Source organism: Hirundo rustica, chromosome 5 (genome assembly GCF_015227805.2).
Source record: "Hirundo rustica isolate bHirRus1 chromosome 5, bHirRus1.pri.v3, whole genome shotgun sequence".
NCBI lineage: Eukaryota > Metazoa > Chordata > Aves > Passeriformes > Hirundinidae > Hirundo > Hirundo rustica.
The window spans coordinates 46,753,092-46,777,091 of NC_053454.1; the positions used below are offsets into that span (position 1 = coordinate 46,753,092).

General features: G+C 41.2%; 2 protein-coding genes across 7 annotated transcripts in view; one reads left to right on the forward strand and one right to left on the reverse strand.

Moving 5' to 3' along the window:
- Positions 1 to 4,855, forward strand: part of CLCN3 (chloride voltage-gated channel 3) — a 62,240-nt gene extending 57,385 nt beyond the window's left edge. For 3 of the 5 annotated variants that reach the window (XM_040064331.1, XM_040064332.2, XM_040064333.1), the window contains 2 exons: positions 21 to 96; positions 1,767 to 4,855. In XM_040064331.1, the coding sequence (XP_039920265.1) occupies positions 21 to 96; positions 1,767 to 1,925 (235 nt within the window). In that variant the 3' untranslated portion in view covers positions 1,926 to 4,855. The remainder of the gene's footprint in view (positions 1 to 20; positions 97 to 1,766) is intronic. The other 2 variants (XM_040064334.1, XM_040064335.2) reach the window with 1 other exon arrangement.
- Positions 4,856 to 5,376: 521 nt separating this feature from the next.
- LOC120753412 (histone PARylation factor 1) lies at positions 5,377 to 23,775 on the reverse strand. Of its 2 annotated transcripts, none has more exons than XM_040065588.2 (8): positions 23,706 to 23,775; positions 14,374 to 14,533; positions 12,315 to 12,501; positions 11,727 to 11,825; positions 10,552 to 10,702; positions 9,819 to 9,906; positions 9,454 to 9,626; positions 5,377 to 7,660 (listed from the first exon to the last, which is right to left on the reverse strand). In XM_040065588.2, the coding sequence occupies exons 1-8, from the start codon at positions 23,706 to 23,708 to the stop codon at positions 7,529 to 7,531; spliced, it is 993 nt and encodes a 330-aa protein (XP_039921522.1). In that variant the 5' UTR covers positions 23,709 to 23,775; the 3' UTR covers positions 5,377 to 7,528. The 2 variants fall into 2 exon arrangements, with proteins under 2 accessions (XP_039921522.1, XP_039921523.1); XM_040065589.2 differs by lacking the exon at positions 23,706 to 23,775 and adding an exon at positions 15,548 to 15,639.
- Between the last annotated feature and the right edge of the window lie 225 nt (positions 23,776 to 24,000).

The window sequence follows — 24,000 nt, forward strand, 5'->3', positions numbered from 1 at the left end:
CATAACATAATCTGTTGCAGGATTGTCTTGGGGATCATCACAAAGAAGAACATATTAGAGCATCTCGAGCAACTAAAGCAGCACGTCGAACCCTTGGTGATTAGATATATCAGATCTCATAATTAGACACATTAGAAGTCAGGAAGCATGAAACTTGTGAACTGTTCAGGGCTTTTATGACATCAGCTGAACAATGAAATCTTCTTATGCTCAGAATTTGTATTAAACATAACGTGCAAAATCCTTCTGTAGAAATGAAGCTGTAAATGTGAACGTAGTCACAATATTAAAGGAAAGTAAACAGTAAACTTTCTGATACTTGTGTTGTTGAGATCACATCAATCCAGCTGGTTGAACTCTAGAATTCCCCCAGTGGGAAGGCACACAGCTAGGATACTTTCTCTCTACCTAATGCAAAGTAAGATTTTTCATATATCCCAATTTCTTTTTTTGATTTGGACAGCTTTAAATAGCTGTTAAATAGCAAAGTATCACATCTTTTGAGAAGCAAAGATAAGCACATTTTAAATGCACCATTAGATCTTCCCTGTAATCCTCCTTTATCAACATGATTTTTAAAAAAATATTCTTATTTTTTAGCAAAAAATTTTGCTAAAGTCTGATTTAACAAAATTAGATTTTATGTAAAGTCTGTGATTCTGCCGCTGTTACTTACAGCAGTCAGTGTACTCCTTTACAAAATGTGCAGTGATACCAGCCACCGAGTGGCCTGCTACTATCTTGACTGTTAACTTCAGAATCTAGATATGGTTTTAACCATGATGTTGTGAACTAACCCAGATACGTGGTACACTTTGTCTTAATTTGGACATGAGTTGCTAGTTCCATGTCTACTAAACATAGCCACTATGTTTAGCTGCTTGTGTGCAAAACATGCTAATTATATTCTCATTTTATGCTAATATTTCACAAGTATTTCATGCATCCTTTAATAAGACAAATTGAAGTGTACTAACTAGAATAACAAGGGCAGCAGCTCATTCATTCTGCTCTTTGCTTCTCTTGTGATATTATCCTTTTGGACAGTCTCACCCTATTTGATGTTTTGCAGTTACAGTTTTAAAAGACCCTGTCATAAGAGCACAGTATCTAAATTGGAAAATGAAAATTTTATTATTCAGAGTTTATTTTTTTCTAGAGCCACGAACTCCAAAAACTAATTAACTGTTTATTATACAGAAGTTTCATGGCTAATACAGTGTGCTCCTATGAATACATTCAGTCTGAGCCAGTGTGTCGGACTGGAAGGATCCTTCCAGTTTAAAAAAGGAGGGGAGTTCAATTTGCTTGATTTGGGGCCATCAAATGGTACATTACTTCTGATGGCTAGGTTGGAACATGCCTCCCTTACAAAATGGGATCACTATCACTTCTTTTTCATACCTCTCTTCTCTTTGTCCCTCTTTGTTACTTTTTTGTTGGCATATGCTAATCAAAATTTGATTTTTGTAGAAACAAAAAGTTAAATAAAAATTGTGATGGGCTCTACTTGTATGACTTGTATTTCATTAAAATGGACTACAGCTGTCAGAGACCATCTGATACGGTGTCTCAGCATTGCTGTGTTTTATCAAACCGGTGGTTCCTCAACATTTTGATAAATAAAATGTTTCTGTTTAAATAAGAAAATCAGGCTGTTTACTTTTGCGCTATTCCTGTCAACAAAAAGGACTTGCCTACAGATTTGTTCCTCTTCATTGTTTTCCTGCTTGGATTAATATCAATCTTCCATTTATCCTTTTCAGGCGCCTCCTTGGCATTATAACAAAAAAAGATATCCTCCGTCATATGGCCCAGACGGCAAACCAAGACCCCGCCTCCATAATGTTCAACTGAAGCCCATAGCTGAGGAGAGAGAGGAAATGGAAGAGGAGGTTCATTTGTTGAATAGCACAACACTTTAGTCTGGGGAAAACTTCTAAAATCAGAGACGAGCTGGGTTTTTACGTGACAGTGCTGCTGGCAATCAGGAGTCAGTCTGGGGGAGCATGTGGCCAGGAGGAAGGCTGATGGGAGTGTGGGAAGGGAGAGCTGCTGTCCTGCACTGGATGCGTCCCGAGACATCAGGTCTGCCATGATAGTGCAGTGGGTGAGCCGTGCAAAGTGGTGCCATTCTCCAGCCCAGCCTGGTACTTCAGCATTGAAGAGACGTGTTATTAATCCCTGTTTCTGGAGGGATCATTCTGAATTGAGCCATCTTGTGGAGACTGAAAGGTCTTGCCCTTTTTACCATTGAAAACTGTTGTGTTAACTCATGAAACGTATTAACTATTACTCGTCACCTTTCTACATTCCAGAAGAGCTTTATTTCTCTCTCTCCTGAGCCGTAACAGAGTCTCTTTAAAATTGGTGTGCCCTTTTGAAGCAGTTGTTTCTCATATTGAGATGTACTGTGAGTTACTGAGGTGCGATCACAAGAAGGGAGGTTTTTCTTGTGCCATTAAATGTGTAAGTTCGTACATCACAAAATGCTGGGGGCAGTGCAGATCCACTGCAACAAAACCAGATTGAACAGGTAATACTTGCAAGAACCACGCGAGACTTCTTTCAACACGTGTGCTGTCATGATATGAGAAAACGAAAATCAGATGAAACCAGTATTTTAAAGAAAAATACTGGTTTTGCTGCAGAAAATATCAATAATGTGACCTGGTCTTATGCAATTTTTGTATTGTTGAACACACTATGATATATACCAATGTTGTGCAGTATAAGAAAAAATACTGCTATTCTACTAGTTTAAGAGCTGGAACAATTCTGCATACATGTATCTGGTAAAAAAAAAAAAAAAATGCATGCTTCAACACTGGAGATCTTTTTCCCCCCCCCCCCGTAAAATTTGAGAATGGTCATTTTTATTTTTTCTTCTCCACAAAAGACGCTCCACTGCTGACATGATAGGAAGAAATGTAACTCATAATTTGCACTAAATGTATATTATTTTTCTTGAAGTTTTACCATTCTTTATTTATATTTGTATGGATTAAAAAAATCTATTAACTATGAATCAGTTAATATCTCACATAACTAATTACCTTTTTAATGTGATTTTATAGAATAATTCATAATCCTCTGCAAGTAATGGAGGATTAGCAAATGTTTACAACTAGATGAAGGGTTTCAAGAAAATGGCTTCTTTATCATCCAACATACATACAAGATCATTTTCAAATGTAACTTTCACTGCCGTTACCTTGGATTTCCTTTTTTCTTTACTAGCAGATAACTGGAACAGTAATAGTAGGGTTTCATTAAAAAAACAACAACAACAAAAAACCAAACCTGCATGGTTTTAAAAGTAATAGGAGAAAGCAACTATTAGATTGTTTTTGACTCTTCTCCTAACTGTATAAAGGTGTAAGTTATATGTAGTCACACCTGAGCAGCAGGGCAGAATTGAATCCAGTACTTGAAACTTTGGCAGGACTTTAAAATTCAGCAGCAACACACACACACTTGGAGGTGAACTGACAGACCCCTAACTTCATTATATTCCTATTCATTTTATCAGACCACCACCAGAACTGCATGCAGAGGAAAAAATGAGAATATGCTATAAGCCTAAATTAGGGAGGGAAAAAAATTAGGAAATCTGGCTGACAAAAATCATGTTTTGTAGTATGAGGTTGGGTGAAGTTCCTGTCTTTTAACCATAATGCTCACAAGACTGCAAAAATGGCAAGAATATAAACACTAAAAGTCTAACATAATAATTTCAATATCTCTAAGGCATTCATCACAATTACCTCAAACATCTTTATTCAGAGAGTACTCAGTATGATTTTACCATAAGTAAACAGTGAACCAAAATTCTGGCACTTTTGGTGAGTTGCACAAAAATGGTTGTGCTTAAGTGCACTGTTGAATTTTAACTGATTTTTCTTAGTAAAAAAATGCCATCTCCATTTTATCATCTCAGCTCTAGCAGCAACTGGAACTGGTAGAAAGTGAAATGTGCCAGGGGGGTCACAGGCCCTGTATTAGAAACAGGTTTGGAAATGAAACAGGGACTTGGGCTATGTAAAAATGGGAGCATGGCAACAACCAGCTGCACTCTTCCATGTGAAGTCAGTGCTAGTTGTTAAAAATTTGCTCTGTTACATTACATTAGCCTGAAGAAGAGGAAACTTCACAAAGAGCAGAATTTGACCCATTTAGAGAAGGCAGGAAGTTGTCTGTGACACTGATTTCTGTTGTCTGATTATTTTTTTTTCTACAGTGGAAGAATACAAACTCACTGCACATACAAAAATCACTTTAAAATCTCGGCCATGTCTGATGTTATTGTAAAACACTGCTGTGTGTACTGTATTAACTTGCACCTAATTCTAGAGACTGCTGTCTGAATTAAAATACAGTTCACACTCCTGCTGTGTTTCATTTCTGTGTGGATCCTGAGTGCTGCACATAAATTGTGCATCTCTGTTTACTCTTCTAAACCTGCAAAGCTTTTCCCTGTTGACATTTAAAATGTCTTCTGGTAAACATACAATAGAGTTCTGTTAATGAAGTATGTGTGCCTGTGCTGTGCAACAAAAAATTTCTAACGTGAAACTTGCAGCACCTTACTCAAGTTACTAATTTAAAAAGAAAAAAAAAAAAAGGTGGTGGATGGGAGGGGGAAAGCGTCAGCATTTTCTTATTTTTTAAATCATTCAGATACTGGTTCATGAACAATGCATTCTTTGTTAATCTGTGATGTTGCCTAGAGCTGTATTTAATATTGATCTTAATGTTTTTATTTATAATAGTGTGGTAGAACTGCATATCATCACAGTAAAAATTCTCATTACTGTGATGATTTAATCAAGCATTAAAAACTTCTGTATGACCATTTATTGTTCTGTCATGTTTTCTCATTATTCTCAAAAACAAGATTTGTGTTGATTTTTGTCTTTATTTTCCCTTAGAAAAGACTAACAACTGGGATTTTTACATACAAAACTAGTAAGATATGATGAAAAGAAGGGAGTTTAGGAGATGCAGTATTTGCATTGTCTAGCATTTGTCTATAAATCAGTAGCCAAACCAGCCCCATAAAGCGCATCTGCCTTAGGTGGGGTACGTCTCAAAAATGGAAGTTTAAGAGTTTGTTTTAATTAATTAAAATCTTTTTGACTTAAAATGGTTAAAAGTGGATGATCCTTTTATTGTCTAAAAGCCTGCTGCTGATGACGTACACATCACAGAATGGCTTGCGTTGGAAGGGAGCTAAAAGATCACTTTGTTCCAACCCTCCTGTCATGGGCAGGTACACCTTCCACTAGAGCAGGTTCCTCAGAGCCACATCCATTGAACACTTTAAGGGATGGGCATGTGTGCTGGCTTGAAAGCAAAACCAGCGAGAGACTCCAAGTCAGAAAAAACAATTTAATAGGAGAGGAAAAAAAAGGTAAAACAAAACACATGCAATGATACAAAAGATCACTGACAAGAGTCAGAATACAACCTGAAACCGTGGTGGTAGCAGTCCAGATGAAGTGGTCTTGTTGAAGCAGTGTTCTTGCAGAAAGATCTGGTAGCTCTTGTCCTCTGGGAATCCAGTGGGTAAGGCTGCCTGTGCTGTCCCAAATGCCAGATTATATCCAGGTGGGAATGCTTGGCTCCTCCCCCTGGGCAGAGCATCTCACAATGGGCTGATATCATTTTATCAGTTTTGTAATGGGTCCTTGATTGCCCATTAAACAGAGATATCTCCTGGAGGGAGTTATCTATGAGTCATGCAGCAGGGCATTGATGGGCCATTAACAGAAGATAGTCTGGAGGGAGGGGCCAAGGGAAACACTGCCCAACCTGGCTTCAACAGCTCATGTAGATGGTGATAGAATACATACTTTGGGCACATCTTACATTGTAACCTAGAACAGCATATACTTCCCCTCTGGGCAACCCATTTCAGTATTTTACCACTCTCATAATAAAAAATGTCTGCCCCCGATCTAGTCTGAATCTACCCTTTTTCTTTTTAGTTAAGACCATTATTCCTTGTCATAGTGCAGCAGGCCCTGCTAAGAAGTCTGTCCCAGTTCCAGGATACACAGCTCATCAGTCATTTTGCAGCTGCAGTAACAGATTTCCTTCTCCATCAGGGGGTTAATACATGAGTATGGATGTCCAGCCTCCAGTCCTCATTTTTGCAGATCTCAGCTCATATTTAAGTAACAGTTAAAAAGTTGAAGGTTTAAGGTCCCCTCCAGTGCAGCCCTTTCCATTTTACTTTTTTAGTACTTGTATGATTTCCAGGGCATTAATATAAAGGTCTGCTGTACTTGAAAAAAAGGAAAGTGAGATGGAAAGTACACCTGTTTTTTTATGTATAAAACAAAACTCGAGGCCTGTGAATGAGTGCCTTTATGTTCGTGCTTGAATAATTGGAACATTAAGATGCTGAGTGAAAGGGGTGAAGTTGTCAAATGTACCTAAGTAGCTGTGGCATGTGATTACCTTATACATTTGAAGCTCAGAATACTTTGGCAGCACTCTAACCTACATTGTACCTCCAATGCTCTGTAACACAGAACTGGCAATCCTAAAAGAGTAGGAACGACTTACATTTGAGCATGTTGCTAGTGGCCTATAATCTTCACCTGTAGTAATTCATATTGCTGTCATTAGTACTGATGTGAATTGCTACAATGGAAGTCAAGGCAGTCAAGGAAGATGGTAGCAGGGCTGTTGAGTAAGAGCCAATGTTATTTTCTATTGTTTCTGAACAGTTATTTTAATCTAGTGCCTGAAAATAAACCTCCAAGTGCAATACCAAGAACACAGAACTTGGGGCTAAGGATCTTAAAAACAATTATATTGCATCTTGTACAAAGTCACTTGGGTTTAATTTTTAAATGTTTAAACCTGGAGATAGCTTCTTCTGATTAGCAAGGTTGCAGCTGCAGTGGAATTCCCTAATTTCTCTTGTAATGTCAGTTAGCACTTCCTTCAACCCGTTAGTTTCCTCCCACCTGAGCCAGCTCCAGCAATAGTGCTGGAGGGATGGTGCTTTGCCAGAGAAGGGAGCGCTGCAGTAAGGGAATGCTTTACCTGAGGGGTGGGACACAACCGGGGAAACGCAGAAGGGCAGAGCCATCAGCTGGAGCAGGGACGTGCGGCTCGGTTCGCGGATGGCACAGGCGGGCGGTGACCCGGTCACAGCGGCCCGGCCCAGTCCTGCCGTGAGTCACGGCCGCGGTGCCCGCAGGTGCTCTGAGCAATGCCGGGCAGCGGCCCGCCCTCCCCGTGCTTCCTTAGAGCGCCAGCCCCGGCCCGGTTTGGCTCCCGGAGCCTGCGGGGCAGCACCAGGCGGGCGCGTCAGTGCCACAGCCCCGCAGCGCCTCACCCCCGCTTCCCGGCCCGCCCTGCGCAGCCAGCACCGAAAGCAGCGCGTTCCTTAGAAAACCTTTACTGACCGTAGGGGACACCGCCAGCGAATACAAAAAACCCACAGACACACACACACGAAGACAAGCCCTGTCCTGGGCGCGCAGGGCCACCCCCCAGCAGCAGCCCTCACTCAGGGCGCCAGCTGATCCAGATCCTCCTCCTGCCGCTTGCCCAGGTGCTGCTCGATGATTTCTGCAAAGAGGTTCCTTTTCAGCAGGGTGTAAGCCAGGGGCAGCAGTTGGCCCACCGTCTTGTGGAAGTACTGCAGGAGAGAAGGGAAAACAAGAGCCGCCCGCGGCCTCAGTGGCTTTGTTGATCCCGGCAGCAGCCCCACCTCCTGGCTCTGCCCCATTGACACTGCGCCTTTCAAGCCCTCCCAAAGTGGCCGAGCACATCCTCATGCTACCTGTGACAGCCACAGCAAGGGCAGGCAGGGGTGCCCAAGCTGCCGCAGAGAGAGAGAAATTGAGTGCTAGCAGTGCAAGAGATGATGGTCCCACTCACTATGGCATCCCAAGCTGGAGCTTGCAGATGAAGTCGCCTATCCTGTAACAGTCCCATGTCTTGTCCCACCCTGCAGTTTGAGGGGATTACAGTGTACTTACAGTAACCATTTAAGCACTCCAGATGTATAAACATCAGAGCATATTTAGCATTTGCACACGTATTGTACATTTGCATCATTATTGTACATGTAAGTCCATTGTATCTCTCAAACAGAAGAGACAAGATTCAAGTTCTTGTCTATGTCTTGAGCTACAGATGAAGTGTCAGTGTTTCTCTGGCTCTGTAAGCAAAGGGACAGGAAGGCTCCAGTCAGAATTGGAAAACAGCTCCAAGTAGGACCCCCAAGACAGGCAGGGCTGAGCAAACTGCACAAAACTTACGTGTGAAGCCACTGTTTCTTCTGCTTACTAAAGTAGAAATGAAGGTTTCTTATTCTAGAAAACACCTGCAAAGTTACAGGTGTTTCAAGCTACAGTGTAAAACAGACAAGACATATGACAGTAAAGACAATTTTTCAGTCTCATGTGCTGAGAAGCACAAAGTATGGAAGATGAGTATTTGTCTCCACCTACTCAGAAAAATTGGAGCAACCATTTCCTTCACTGCCCTTCCAGTTGCAATAAGGATTTAAGCAGCTGAAGCAGCCTAATCTCTGAAAGAAGGGTTCTAAATGAGCAGGATACCAAAGGAAAATGCCACGTGTTTTCAGATGCTGCATGGAACTTGAGAGCAGGGCATGAAATCTAAGCAACTTAACAGTGCATGGCAAGAGCAGTCAGTTTTCATACACTTCAGTGGCTAAATATTTTAACCAGAGTTTAGCACAACTCTTTCGGGCCTTCATTTAGTACTGAAAAACTGATCTTTCCCATGATACTCTGGAGCACCACTTAGCCAATACTTGTTTTGCTAGAAGCAGCTGTTTTTCAGGGGTGTTTCTATGATGATCCATTCCTACTAGGCTGATTTGAAACTTTGTGTGTTATTTTCTAGCCGTGGACTGATTACAGCCATGACTCTTTTCATCAACAGGCCATTAGCTAATACAGAACAAAAAGCTTTAAGTATGGGTTTTTTACGTGTAATAAGTGCTATTAATTCAATCCCCTTACTGATGATATTCACTGTTAGCAGAGAACTAGGGAAGAGACTCCAGTTGGGACATGCCCTGTGCAGTACAGCCAGGCAGCTGACCTGGGTTCACATTCTTTCAGCTGGGGTTACTACAAACATCAGCCTGTTTCTTGATCTGATTGAATATGGGTGCCTACCCAAGTAGCTGGGGACAGGGGACTCCAGCTATTCACTGCATTTGCATCAGGCACTTTACACTCTGCTTCTGGATTGTGGGATTGGGCTTTCATACACACAATTTTAAATTCAACGTGGAATGATGTTGTGTGACGTTTTAACGGTCTTCATGAATTAAGAATATTCTCGTAGACCTCTATGATTCCAAGGGATACTTAATCTACAGCAGAACAACCTCCAGCCCATGTAAAAAATAATACATCATTCTGTGAAGTACGACTCTGTTGTAGTACTCACATGTGATCCGTAGCAAAACAGGTCCATGCCCAGCTCATACCCCATTCCATAGTCACACTCATCATTAGCAAACTGAACAAAGGTCAGCATTTCTTGAATGGGTGCAAAGGCCTTCACTCTCTCCTCATCAGTCGGAGCATCAACAATGGCCTTGCAAATTTTTTTAAGATTAGCTGCAAAAAACCAAAAAACAGATGTTTAAATATAGAAACTTAATACTGCACAGAAGTATTCTGTGGCAAAACTATACCCACGTGTCACATTTACATGCAAGATAAGTGGGCACTGCTGGTGGAGCAGTTTGTTTTTTACTGAGGGTTGTTTACTTCAAAAAAGCAGAAGGATATAGTAAACAAGATGCTTACCATTTGTTTCAGGAAGTTCTCTGTATCCAACATCATTTTTGTCTACAGGAACAACTAGGCCTGCTCCATGAAATGCTTTGGTTACCACCTAGATAAGACACAGAAAATGGAACATAGCACCATAAGACAGTACTGTGACCTAAGAATAGCTCACCCCATTAAACACTAACACCTGACTGCTGGTGGTCAAACCTAGTATGCTGTCCTGGCTCCAGGACATCAACTTAGTTTCAAATTATACTGCAGTTAATTTCAAGTATTGAAGTTGGAAATAACTGGAAACTCCATTTCAGTCAAATTCTGAAATCTAGGTACCCTCGTCATTGTACCGCATTTGTTTAGTCCCCTCCTACTGTAATTATTTTTGATAGGTATGCAAAAAAACTCTGTTATCATCCATATCATCCTTTTGTCCATGCCCTCTGTTTATTTCAGTTTTTAGACTACTGTGCTTACTAGGTTTTTTCGTAGTGGTTTGTTCTTTCTGTTTTGTTTTTAATTTAATGCCAAGCTATGACTTACAAGAGTAAAGTGTTTTTATTAAATCCTATTATTTGGAACACACTTGTAGTAATCTTCCCTCTCCTGAAGTTTATTATAGAGAGCTCATCACCTCTGGAAATTCCTCATGAAGCATCCTTACTGACTAGAAGGATGAAAAAACACAAAGAGCAAGTAAATGAAAAAAAATTAACAGAACTTAGTTCTCTCCAGCAGATGAGGAAAGTCATACTTTCTTATCTCTCTGTTTCATCTTCAGAGTTTTTTGTTCCAGAGAATAACCCAGCTCTTTTGCTGTTCTTGTCAGCTTTTCATCTATGTCTTTCAAAACAGCGTTTTTCTTTTTATCAGCCACTTCCTTAAGTTTTTTTGACAAAAGTAATCTGCAAACAGATGGAACATGTCAAGGAAACAAAAAAATCAATTGCCTTTTAAACATTAAACCTGTAGATCTTAACAACTTAAGATTAGCAGTCCTGCATTTATTTATACACAGACTTGAAAATGCAAGCCTCTTAACAAGAGGAAAGGAAACAGTTTGGCACAGCTAGTACTTGGGCTTATCTGTCCCTGCATTACAATCTAGTTTATGCAATCTGCAGGTGCTGAAGGTTCTCCCAGCCTCAGTAACTGTTCATCTTTCTATCTTAAGAATTCAGTTTGCCGTTTCCATGCCATATACACCATTTGTTATCCAAGTCATGCACACAAATACATATTTATAAGCTTCCCCACGGTACTTTCAAAGCCAATGGCCTCGTTTAACTCTGCACTGCACAAGGGTTCTTTTGCAGATGCCATCCTTCAGTCTGCTTTCAAGGACTGACATGTGTCTGTCCTTAGAGAGCTTTCCATTTTTAACCAGCAGGGATGAGATCAGTTGTTTACATTCCTGATGCATGCAAAGCTCTGTGAATCAGACTGAACTACATATCCATGTCAGTGTTATCCTGCCACAGGGCAGAAATGGTATGTCTTGTAGATATTAATTATATACAAAAATAATGTATTTTTATGTAGGCAAGAACAAGAGCCAGATGTTATTCCTCTACTATGATACTCAGATTTTCTTGACCACTATTAGAGACGCCCTTTTTCAACTTACAAAATTATTTTAACATACCAAGTGGATATTTTTTCCAATTTAGAGCATGTCACTGCCAATATATTTAAGGAATGACATAATTAACACATCTATTTTCGTTCTGAAAGGAAAATACTGTCAAAAAGCCTACAAAGGCTTTTGAGAGATAAAAAAAAAAAAAGTGCCAGCAGGGGCAGGAAGTAAGTGAGGGTTTCTTAAGAAGGACATATAGTAAGTTAGCTTTATTATTCCACATCCAACCTCCCAATTATCAATTTCCCTCTACTCTGTTCTTTATAAATAAAAGTAAATATGAACCTTACTTGACTGCAGCAAAGACATTATCACCAACTTGGGAAATCACGCAACCCTTCTTAGCTTCATTTGCACCAACCCACACTGGGAGCTCATCTGGCACATCCCTATTGATGAAAAAGTACACACAATATAGTCAAGCTGTGTTCATTTCTCCTACTTCAAAGTAAAACTAAATTTTTCTCCTCACCATGCTGCCATCTCCTTCAGAAATCTACCAAGAAATACCCTTAGATCTAAAGCTCTAAAATCTTACAGCAAGCTTTGAAAAGAGCTTGCATCCATACCTGCATAGAAAATACATGTTCCCTTTCGGTAATTTGATTTTCTTCCCAATACTATGGCAAAAGTTAAAAACTAGTGAGTGAAGGTGCTCTGGATTCTGGAAGAGGTAGATTAATAAATATTTAAATTGAGTCTTCAAATCCTGTTCCTGCAATCTTATTTAATGAAAAGATAAAGCTATGTGTTAATACCCTACTACAAAAAAGAAAGATTCTGGTTTGGTGATAGCACACAAGTTACATTACACAGAAAAAGAGGCCAAAAGCTATGCATAGTTGTAGTGGAGCAAAAGCACTCAGGAAATAAAGTACCTGAAATATCCCATGTGATACTGTGTTCTGCTATCCCCAACAAGTATAGTCTGAAATTCTGGAGGATCATAGAAGAATCTCCAATGAAGATTGAAGTTCACATCTGCTGATTTTGCTTTTTTGTGTTTTCCAGCAAGAATATCATATGGTCCAACCAGTTTAAGTCCAACACTTGACACAAGTGCATCTGAAAAGCAAACCATAAATCAGGTGCACGTCTAGACTGGGAAGTTCTGATATTGCTCAGGTATCGGAAGTTTCCATAAATTCAGTCAAACACTGTTCACTAGACAAGGAAAGCTAAGACACAGTTTTGTCCAGATAGCTTTGATTCAAGAGTTAGTACACTAATAAAAAGTAGCCATCAACAGTCCAACATCTGGATGGAGATGGGTGATGGGTGGTGTCCCTCAGGGCTCTGTACTGGGATCAGTATTGTTTAATATTAATCTTTATCAATTACACAAGACGGGATCAGCCAACCTCAGCAAATTTGCAGATGAGGGGTGCAGATGACACTCCTGAAGGACAAGGTGCCATCCTGAGGGACCTGGACAAGCTCAGGAATGGGGTCCGTGGGAAGACCAAGTGGAAAGTTCTGCACCTGGGTTGGGGCAGCCCCTGGTATCAACACAGGCTGGGGATGAACAGATGGAGAGCAGTCCTGCCAAGAAGGACTTGGGGGTGTTGGTGGATGAGAGGCTGGACATGACCTGGCCATGTGCACTCACAGCCCAGCAAGGCAATCCTGTCCTGGGCTGCATCCAGAGCAGTGTGGGCAGCAGGGGAGGGAGGGGATTCTGCTCCTCTGCTCTGCTGAGACCCCACCTGCAGGGCTGCATCCAGCTCTGGGGTTGTCAGCACAGTAAGGTCATGGACCTGTTGGAGTGGTCCAGAGCAGGGTCATGAAGATGATCAGAGCCCTAGAGCACTTCTCCTATAAAGATAGGCTGAGAGGGTTGGGGTTGTTCATTCTGGAGAAGAAAAGGCTCCAGGGACTTTAATGCAGCCTTTCAATACTTTTAGGTATTGAAGGTAAGGACAAACATTTCTGTAGGGCCTGTAGCAAGAGGACAAGGGGCAATGTGTTTTAACTAAAACAGGGTAGATTAAGACAAAATGTAAGGGGAAAAAAAAAAAAAAAGCCTTATGATGCAGGTGGTGAAGCAGTGGAACAAATTACCCAGAAACAAGGTGGATGACCTAGAAACACTTAAGGCTGGGTTGGGCTCAGTTCTGAGCAACCTGGCTCTGTTGAAGATGTCCCTGCTCATTGTAGGGGGCTCAACTAGATCACCTTTAAAGGTCCCTTCCCATGACTCTGAAAGATACTGTCATTTCTAGAGCATACAGGGTTGCCACATTCTGTTATATAATAAACTTGAAGAGGTTGAAATCCAGATTTAGTAGTGCTCACTCTGAGTTCAAGTCTTTTCAACCTCTCATCCCACCAGAGGAGGCTGTGGGATTACAAGGGGATGCAGCTGGGACAGCTGATCCCAACTGACCAAAGGGATATTCCATAGCATACATGATGAAGACCTGCCTTCTTGGATATGGCTGAACACCTGCCTGCACACGGGAGGTGGTGAATAAATTCCTTGTTTTCCTTTGCTTGTGGCTTTTGCTTTCCCTATTAAACTGTCTTTAGCTCAACCCACACATTTTCTCACTTTTGCCCTTTTGATTCTCTCTCCTGGCTCACCAAGGGGGCGAGAGCAAGTGCCTGTGTGGTGCCTAGTCGTTGACTGAGATTAAACCATGATACATGAGGAAACGAGTTCCATACTAAACATTTTAAATGCACCTGCAGGAAAGGCAGATTTAGACCACATTTAGTCCCTTTACATTGCACAACTTCTGTAAATACATTTTAGAAAGCTTGAAGTGTACATCTCGGTGACTATAGCCAGTGTTTTAGTTCACATTCATGTAAATATCCTCCATCTCAACTGAAAAACTGAAGCTTCATTAAAATGCATCTGACCACCTCCAGTTTGCCTGCCTTCAGGCTGCTTCTGGGAGCGAAAGTTAGAAGAGGCAAAATTTAAAACCTCACCACTTGGTTTCTCAGGATCTAGCTCCTCACAAAACTTCCAAAACTGGTAGAAGTCCTCAGGCAGTCTAAGCCGATAACACGTTTCTGCTTCTTGGCAAAGACTATTGAGATTATCTGGCTGATTTGATCTTCTCTTCTTGACAGCTCCATTTTTTTCACTCTGTAGATTAAAACAAACAAACCCAGACAAGCCAAAACAGAGTTAATTTAGTTGCTTTCTGTCAATTCTACCAAAGGATTCTACAAAGTTTTTATATTAATGGAGGAACAAGGATTAGATCCATTAGGGCATGTTTGTTAGTTAAAGCAGCATATATACAGCCCAGAACATCAGTTTTGGACAGAACCCATAAAAAGTACAGTCTGACAAATGTACTAAACATGTCTGAAGTAGCAAACTGCAACTTTGATACTAACAGGTCAATAAAATCAGCAGAAACACTTCTGTTAGTTAAGCAAAGGAGCAAGCAATCCCAAAGTTTAATCTAATTCTACATTGTTTTAAAATGACCATTTCCAACCACACTGCAGACAGCATACAGTATGTTTATATGTTTTACAGACAGTCAGAATACTATTTTGTCACATCAAATTAAGTAATACAGCAAAACCCCCTCTGGTCTCTACTATTTTAGCTACTCTGCTATTCAACATCACGACTACTGCCGTTTTCGGCGCAGCATTTTAGAAGCATCTCAAAGGTGAAGTTGCTTTTAAGAATGATGTAACGTGAACTGAGGCAGGCCAGGAAATGATCCACAGGGGCACACTCTACAGGGGCAGTAGCCTCAACCACCCCATTCCCACATAATTCTCCACGAATTGGTATGAATCGCTATCCCCCCTCCCCATTTGAAAGAATAAAAAACAAAACAAAAAAGCAACAAGGTTTCTTTCTTGCTCTTAAGAGAAGGCAATGCGGCGGACACGCCATCTCTGAAGCAGGGCCCCGCCAGGTAAGCCGGGTCGCGGCGTGTCCCCGCTCCCAGCGCGGTCCCGGCGGGACGATGCGGCGGCCGCCGGGCCCAGCGCACGTCAAGCGCGGCGCTCCCCGCGACACGCCCGGGCGAACGCGGGGCCCTGCGACTCTCCCCAAAGCCACGGAGCAAAACAGAACGAGGCCAACAAGACAGACCGACAGACACCACAAGGCCCCCGCCGCCCCCCGCCCCACCTGCTCTCCGGCCGGGCCCGCCGCGCCGCGCGGCCTCCGCTTGCCGCCACCTGCCATGCGCTCCCGCCGCCCGCATCCCGCGCGCCCGCCCGCCCGACACGGCGCGCGCAACGCGCCTGCGCGGCCCCGCGCCGGAGCCGGGACTGTGAGGGGCCGTGAGGGGCCCGCGACATTCCCGGCTACGGCGCTCCCGGCACAGCCGGGACCCAGGGGACGGCGAGAAGGAGCGCAGCTCAGCCCGGATGGCGAATGCGGCTGGTGCTGGAGACAAGTCGGGAACTCAGCGCCATGTTACCTCAGCGGTAGATACGCCACATAGATACACTTTCGAGGCTGATTTTTTAAAAAAATCCTGATTACTTCTATGCGCAAACAACTGTAATATGAGTTAGAGTGGTATATTGGGATGAGAATGAGGAAGAGATAACCTGAAAGTTAATCGTCTTCACAGCTAAAGGCATAAGAGAGAGGCAGCAATACAGGTTCTCAGTACAAATAATAATAATAATAAAAAAGCGCCAGCCCCCTAATCTTCTGTTTTAGCAATTGTCAGCTGCCAGGAGTAAAAAAAGCAGCCTCACAGCTTCTGCTCAATGAAAGAGCCGAGGCAGCCGTGTAACGCGCCTCAAGTGGCACACGTTCCTCAGCTAGAGCAGCCCGCGATCGCGTTATGCAACATCCGCTTACCCCGCTCAAGCGCTTTGCATAGCAGAGGGCCTGGAAAACCAGCGGCGCGGGAGGCGGCAGTGCGAAGTGGTTATATATAAACTTTCGCGCTTTTTTTGTTTCAGTAAGCAAAATCGCAGGGGGTTTATTTAAAGAAACATTATGTAGTTAACCTACAGGAACTAGTGAACTCACAGTGCCTACCAAAAAGAAGGATGCGTGTATGGTGTAAGTAAATACCGTGAGATCTTTTTATCCTGCAGTCCGTTAAGGCTGTAAATATCTGCTGTAGTACTGATTGTCAGCCTAGGTCTAGGAATAAACTGCAGCGCGTTTCAGTCACCTGACAGCTGTATGACTCGCACAAAAGCTCGACGATGCTAGGTCAGGCTACAGCATCCACTTCTAAGAGTTACACACAAGTCACAGGAAACTTGATTCTGACTGATGATGGTACTGCCTGTACATAAAACAGCGAGGTTTGCTATGATGTAGATGCAGAACAAAGTCCGCATCAAAATCTCCTTTCTCAGATGGAAAAATCGTTGTTTAAATCAGCATAACTATTGTTTGCTTACCAAAATCCTGCACACACAAGGAAGGAATATTAAACTTCATGTCCAAACCTTGTTTAAGGATTTACATTTCATTGCCTGAGGTTAAGAAGAAACGAGGCACAAAAGCTTACTAAGAAACCACAAACCTAATTTTCTTTCTGAAAAGTGGCAAGAGTACTGGCCTGAGGTTTCTTTGGGAAATACTTTCTAGTATTAGTCTCACTCATAATTTCTAGTGTACAAAACCTTAGCAATAGTGGAGGCTAGCAGAAATGTCACCCAAAGGGAAAACAAATAAATAAGGTCAGCATGAAAGTGTCTACTTTGAGTCAAGAAGAAAACAGCAGCTTTTCAAAGTTTTCCACCGTTAAAGAGATTGACTTTTGCCTCTTACAATATTTTGCATTATAGCATTGAAACAGAAGTAATGTAAGCATCAAATAAATTTGTAGTGGCCCCATTTTAGATATGCCAATACCTCACAAGGCACACTTATACTGGAAAGAATGCAAACTGACTAGAAAAATACTCCTTAATGTTAATGCTGGGTGTCTAAAGCCTAACTTGGAGTGATTCTACTACTGAGGATACAGCTCATGAGCTTTATTGATCAATCAAGTTGTTCTTTATTCTTTTCTCCACACAAGCTATTAAAGACTCCAAGAACACTTTCTTCTAGAACAGCCCACAGTTTGGAAATAACCCAGGACAGAAAAAAAGTGCATAATCTAGGGAGGAAGATATGAAGTGCTCTCCATCTGAGAATCCTGGTCTCTTACACTTTCCAGGCAAGTACCCCAGCCACTAGATTATTGGTTAAAAGTACCACTAGATTTTTGGTTAAGAGTACCAGTGTTTGGCCGTATTCAAGATAAAATGTGATTTTTAAAATACTTTTATGTGTGTATGTAGATAGTGCAGCTCAAACTTTTTTAAGTACCTTACAAACAATTTTCAAATTAGAACCTCAAAAGAAATAGGTAATGAAATGCCCAGTTATCTCATCCTGTCAGGCTTGGAATATGAAGCAGGTAGCTCAGTTTCATTAAGATCATGATGGTGGTTGTGTTCAGAAAAGTAGTTTCGCATGGCTGGATAGATAAAAAGAATATTTTTTAGTTTAGATGTATCTAGTCCCAGGTGGCAGCTGATGAGGTCTTTTCCAAACAGCAGCTTTGAGCCCAAGTACATATCTTGGATTCAATAAACCCTTCCAGTTTCTCTTCAGTTAAGTCTACCCTCATCAGTTCTTCTCTGAAGTGTAGAAATAGATGTGGGATGCCACTCTAGAAGCCCTTGAACAAGAAACCCTTAAGATACTGAATGGTTGTTCCGGGCACCATAGTAATTTTTTCCTCTCTGTCAACAAGTGGTAACTCCCTCTGTACAAGAAGTAAGAACAAATTATTTGGAGGAGGATACAAAGTCCTAGATTTGAAAAGCATATATAATTTGATATCAGTAGTCCTATTTTCATTCACTGCAGTAACTGTAAAGCTATAACAGGGAAGACTTTTTACAGTATCTTAAAGCCTCCCCTTCAAGCTAGAAAACATAGCCTCCTGTGTATCGCCAGACTTCTGAATCAGGATAAACTGAGATTATCCCAAGATAATTGTCTGCAAAGTAGCTTTATCAAGCTCTCCAGTCATTAGTATGATTAGTCCCACTCTGAAGTGGGCCTAGTTTCTTTTTGTCTAGATTGTTTTGGTTTTGTTAATTCATAACTATGCAGGAACAGATTTTGTGAGAAACCACAGAAATGAGATATGTTTCCTTGAAACAAAGCTTTTCAGACCTGCTTTCTCAAAAGGTATTGTGGATACATCCTGTGTATACACACACATATTACCTGATACATTTTATTTGCCTCTTGAGGTTAGCAAGACTTCAGGGTCTTATTTTACCTCTTCTATGTTCATTTCCAAGATTATTGTTTAATGTCCAAAATTACCAAAATATGCCCCGTGCTATGCAGAAAGAAAAAAAAATCTCAGTTCTGAATTTCAGAGTTTCATGAGAATTATGGTAAAGAAAGCTTTCATGATTCAAAAGCCAGAACAAAAACTTTATCAGCTAGTAGGTACTGGAAAGAAGACTTGCAGGATTTTTGAAATCAGATTTTTGCTTCCTCATTGCTATTCACTGACTCTTTCATGCTCAGAGCTTTCCATTTCATTGCTTTCCTTCTACCCCTTACAAGATGAAGATTTGCTCACCTGTGAAAAACACCAGAAGTAAATTAAGCTACACTAAACCAGATATTCCGTGCTGAGATGTTACAGATACATATCCGTCTAGACTGTATTGGCAAATTAGATGGGATGCAATACATATGGTTCACAAGCTATTTTCCCTACCCTTCATCATATGCAGTCAAAAGGTAACTGTCTATGGGACTTCTTTTAGGTAGTTTCAAAGAGCAGCTGAGCAGCAAGGGATATGTGTGTTCAGTGTCCTCAGTCACCACAACATATTGATAACTAGGCTGCAGTATAAGTGTAGATAAATCCTAATTTCTGCTCAAGGACTAGTTTTTGCCAAACACGGTACTGCATTTTTCTGGACACAAGAGGGAGCCATTTAAATTCTTCTTATTAAAAAGGCAGTATAAAGAATGAAGACAAAATAACTACCTGAATGCATGAGTGGCCGCATTGATGTCCTTTCAATGTGGACATCATATTTCTGAACCTTAGATAATTTTGTCGTATTCTATGCAATCACAGTGCATGTAGCATCTGCTGGATTTTTCTGTGTGCAGCTATCACGTTGGAGACATACTGAATGCAGTGTGGCACAAATGCAGTGAAATTATGCCATTTTAAAATAGTTTTAACACTGCAGTTTATGTGACTGTTCTTAATGAATTGCTTTACAAAATTGCCAGCCTTGTTCTCAGGTTAAGCCTCACATAATCCTCAGATCACACAGAGCCTCTGTTCCTTGGGTTATTAGCTTCTGTAGAGCAGCTCCACATTTTCAGGTTCGCTGAAGGACACATCCTCCCTCTCATCAAAATAAGCATGAGCAGGAGCTGTGGACGCTTTTCAAGGTCAAAGCCAAGACTTGTCTCCAGGAGAGCTGGGAGTGAGCGGTGCTGCCGCAGAGCACAAAGACACACAGTGCCTCTGCTGACTCATCACCTCACTGCTGCCCGTGCTGACAGGTTGTCCTGGATCCCTGCCAGCTTCCCTTGCGATTCTGCAAGGAAGGCTACATACACCAGGATAAATGAAAGAGCACAGTGCGGAGGGGAAGTCATAACTGGGAGAAAATTGATTGGGATGCTGCAGGACATGTATTTCCTGAGACAGCCCAGAGGCTTCAGGACACTTTGTGTGGTAAATGTTTAAAAAGTAATATGGGTGAAGATACAAAGTAGTCTTTCTGTGAAGGACTTGAAGTTAGATAAATATTTTAGAAAGTAAATTAATATTATTTAGGCATCAATTCGGTGAGCCTTGGAATAGTTGCTCTTTACAGGAATGTAAACTGACAGCTTGATACTGCTGTAACCCAGCATTTGAACCACTACTATTTAGATCTGGCAGCTAGCAGTAGACTGATTGGTGGCAGTGGTATTGTACTGCAAGCCAAACCCTTTCTTTCTGCTCTAATTTGAGTACAGGGAAGCCATTCTGATGGCATAAATTATGAGTGCTTGAACACAGAACATCTACACTATTCTGCATTGAAATTACTTGTTAGTCCTGTGGTTGTACAAACTGCAGTTTATGTAGGACCATTTGCCATAGGCACGAGTTTTACAGGTGGCCATAGACAAACTGTTATAAGTTCCCTGGTTTAGTTGAAATACAGCCATGTATGTTTGAAACACAGTTTATCTGAATGCATTATCCCAGGAAGCAGGAGTTTTCCTGTAAGAATCTACTCCTATAAAAGGGCTGCTAGTGTGAATACCTACTAAAACAACATTTTCCCTTGTGAAAGTAAACCATAGAGTTAGTAAGTCTAATCCAGTTTTATTTCTGGTCAGCTATTGGAGCCAGGATAGATTGAACCAGGCAATCTAGGTACTACATTGGTGGTGGGGGGGGGGTGTTAAGGTTTTTTTATCATATATAGGTATTCTCTTAATCTATAATTTTAACGTTAAACTGTTGCCTGCATATGTACAAAATACTGCACACTGGTAAGGAGGAAAAAAAAGTATCAAGTCAAATTGGTGCCGCTGGAGGCAATAAATGAAAAAGGAAAGTTTTTTGGTCTGATGCATAAAAATGAAATCAATCTAATAGCAAGTCATTTTAAATCAATGACTACTGTAGAGATAGCCCTTGTGAGGTTTCATGTTTCTGATATGCAAGAAGAATCACTTGATAAACATATTTACCAGCAAGACAAACCCTTCATACATTGCTTTACCATTAGTAACTCCTAAGACTGGCATATCTTTCATATTGTATTAGTACACACCACCTCCCAGTCTTCAGTGTCAGAACCTCAGGGCTCTGTTTTCATGGAACAGTTTCCTCATATTGAGAGCAAGTCACGTTCTGCTGTAACTGGATATTAAGGTGGCAGTCAATACAAGTTAAGAAGTAAGATGCATCCCCTTAGTTCTTGTTGATGGTGTTAACATTTTATCTAGTACATATGCTTTGACTTCCTCACCCGACAAGTAATATTGTGAGGAGGTAGAAAATTGTGGCTCTGAGTCACTTCAGCTTTAGGATAGAGTGAGTCAGGAACTCAGCAGCTCAGGGAAAATTGATCATGTTCCTGTTGTCTGAGAGACATAGAGAATTGCTGGCTATAACTGACAGGCAAGATTCTTCAGGGGCAGGGTAAAACTGATTTTGTGTTTTAACATCCTGAGGGGCAGTAGTCTAGATTTTCCAGTAAACCATTTGCAAATCATATCTTTTGTAGCCATTATTGCTGTGAGAGTCCCTAAGCTTGAGGATTGAGTATATGGTTTAGGGTGAACAATCCAATTATATTTAGCAACTTCTGTAAGAAGCTTTTCCTGTTGCATTTTTCTGGGCACCGTGGCAACAACAGAATGTTAAAAGGAACCAAAACTGGGTTTAATGTAAGTCTTAAAGGCAGCACTAAATTATAACGTCAACTTTGGACTTGTGTTCATGTTTAAAATTCTTCCCTCAGACCTGCTCAGATGTTTCCACTCCATATGGCTTCTAGTGTGGCAGTACAGTAAACTTCTGCTAGCTAGTAACACAAAATACCACATATTCTCACCATGCCATTCCCAGCTAACAGCTTCAGCGCCTAGGGCTGTGTAGCATTAGCACAGTCTGTTCCCAAATAAGTTACCCTTTCTGTCTATAAGCATGACTAATTAATTCAGGTGCAGCACTGAAGCTGCCACCGCTCTCCTGTTTCCAGGCTGGAACTAGTCAGCTGTGATGCTTACCTGGAATTGCTATGCTGTGCCATTCCACAACACAGGGAACACTGAAAAAATGTCCTACCCTGTTTTCTGTGTTGCCATTCACCTTTCATCTGCCTTGTTACTATAAGCTACCATAAACAAGTGCCACAGCAGGAAAATCTGTCTAAAGCCCTCACCCACAGTTATAGCATATGCAAAGACACTGACTCTGGCTAAGGCAGGCATATGCCAAATCTTGGGAAATGACCCTTCTCTCACTGGGATGGTGGTGGGAGAAGGCAGAGCATGGCATTTCCCTTGATGCTGTAAGTCTTGGGCTTTCTGCTCCTTTCATGGAGCTGAATCTGCTCTTAGTGCAGTAACACAATTAGGACAGATTCCACTGGGAAGCTGCAAATACAGTATGCCCAAAAGACATTTCACACCACAGGATGAGCCTGACATGCTTCCTCAACTTAAAGGAGCCTACTTAAGAGCCCCAAAAAGTAATGGGTACTTCTTTCACAGTAAGATTTTGCCTTTAGTATCATCATTGTTCCATGTTGAGATTTTGTAAGTGTAAGCTTTGTCTGTATTGAGATACGCTACTTTTCATAATCCACAAATGTCCACAGTATAATGAAATTGCATTTGATCACCTACTTATAGTAGTATGACAGCTTCATATGCCACTATCTTAGCTTCCAGCACAATCCAAGCTTTAGGCACTCCTTTTTCACAATATACTGACAAAAATATACAGGCATTGCCTCTGTCTTGCGAGCTCATATGGCACCTTCCTAGGGACTCCTCAGGTAACAGGCATTAGTACTGGCTAGCCAAATGGCTTTAAAAAAAACAGCACATACCTCCCTCAAAGAAAAATCCTTAACACCCCAAAGCAAGAAAAAAGCCTTAAAAATGTCTCCAACTAACAAAAAAACCCCAAACCAAACCAAACAAACAGTAGCACACAAAAAGCCAAAGTTATCAAGTGGCTCATGCAGGACTACACAGATGCAAAACTCCACATGCGGAGAGATCAGTTTTCCAGTTTAGAGACCAGTCTTAAGTTTATCAACACCACCTTTTTCAACAAACAGCAGAAGAATATTTGTGTTGCATTGGTGAAAAATCATAGGATGTCTCTCTTCATCCCCTTTGCATGTTATTCTCTATTTACACAAGAAAACAATTTGATAATTACCTTTTCTATTTAAAAATATATTCTAAGCTTAGGAACACTACATACGAGATGCCTCAGGGCACAAACAATTTTGTGTTATGTTTAGAGCCAAATTGGTTCAGTTCTACCAAGTAACCCAGATCTTGCCAGTCAGCTCCTTTCCATTTAACTTTTTTTTAACATACTTTATAGTACTCAATCTCAGGACAGCTTAGCTAGTAACTCTGCTCAGCAGTTGTTGCTTTCTCAGCAAAAAGATAAATACACCAGCCATTGTAAAACAAGCTCCTTATTCTACTTTTCTCAGAGCAAAAGGGAGTAAAACCCTCCTATTAAATTACACGTGCCAGCAGATTAAGAAAACAAACAACTCCCAATGAAAATTCTTACCATTGCAGGTCACAAATAAAAAAATAATTCCCCAAAGGAGGCCAGAAAGCTGTTACTCTAGGAATAAAGTTGCATGCTTTTTTACTAGGAGGCTTGTTCTCTTATATAGTGTGCTCTTACCAAGGTATCAGCACTGGCTGTTGGGTTTCAGGGTCTCAGCTGTGCCTGCTTCCTGGCTATTTAACCCCTGTCTTTCTGGTCCCAGTTTTCAACAGATCTAAACACAAAAAAATGCTTAAAGTTTTGGATTGTTTAGTGGGACATAGCTTAAAGCATTTGTAGTACCCCACAAAAC

Bases quoted from the DNA above. Each gene is read 5' to 3' on its own strand.
- LOC120753412 (XM_040065589.2), bottom strand. From the start codon at position 15,604: ATGGCAGGTGGCGGCAAGCGGAGGCCGCGCGGCGCGGCGGGCCCGGCC. The intron at 14,534-15,547 runs GTGGGGCGGGGG...TTTAATCTACAG, and splicing joins CGGGCCCGGCCGGAGAGCAG to AGTGAAAAAAATGGAGCTGT. The intron at 12,502-14,373 runs GTGAGGTTTTAA...TTTGCTTTTCAG, and splicing joins AGATCCTGAGAAACCAAGTG to ATGCACTTGTGTCAAGTGTT.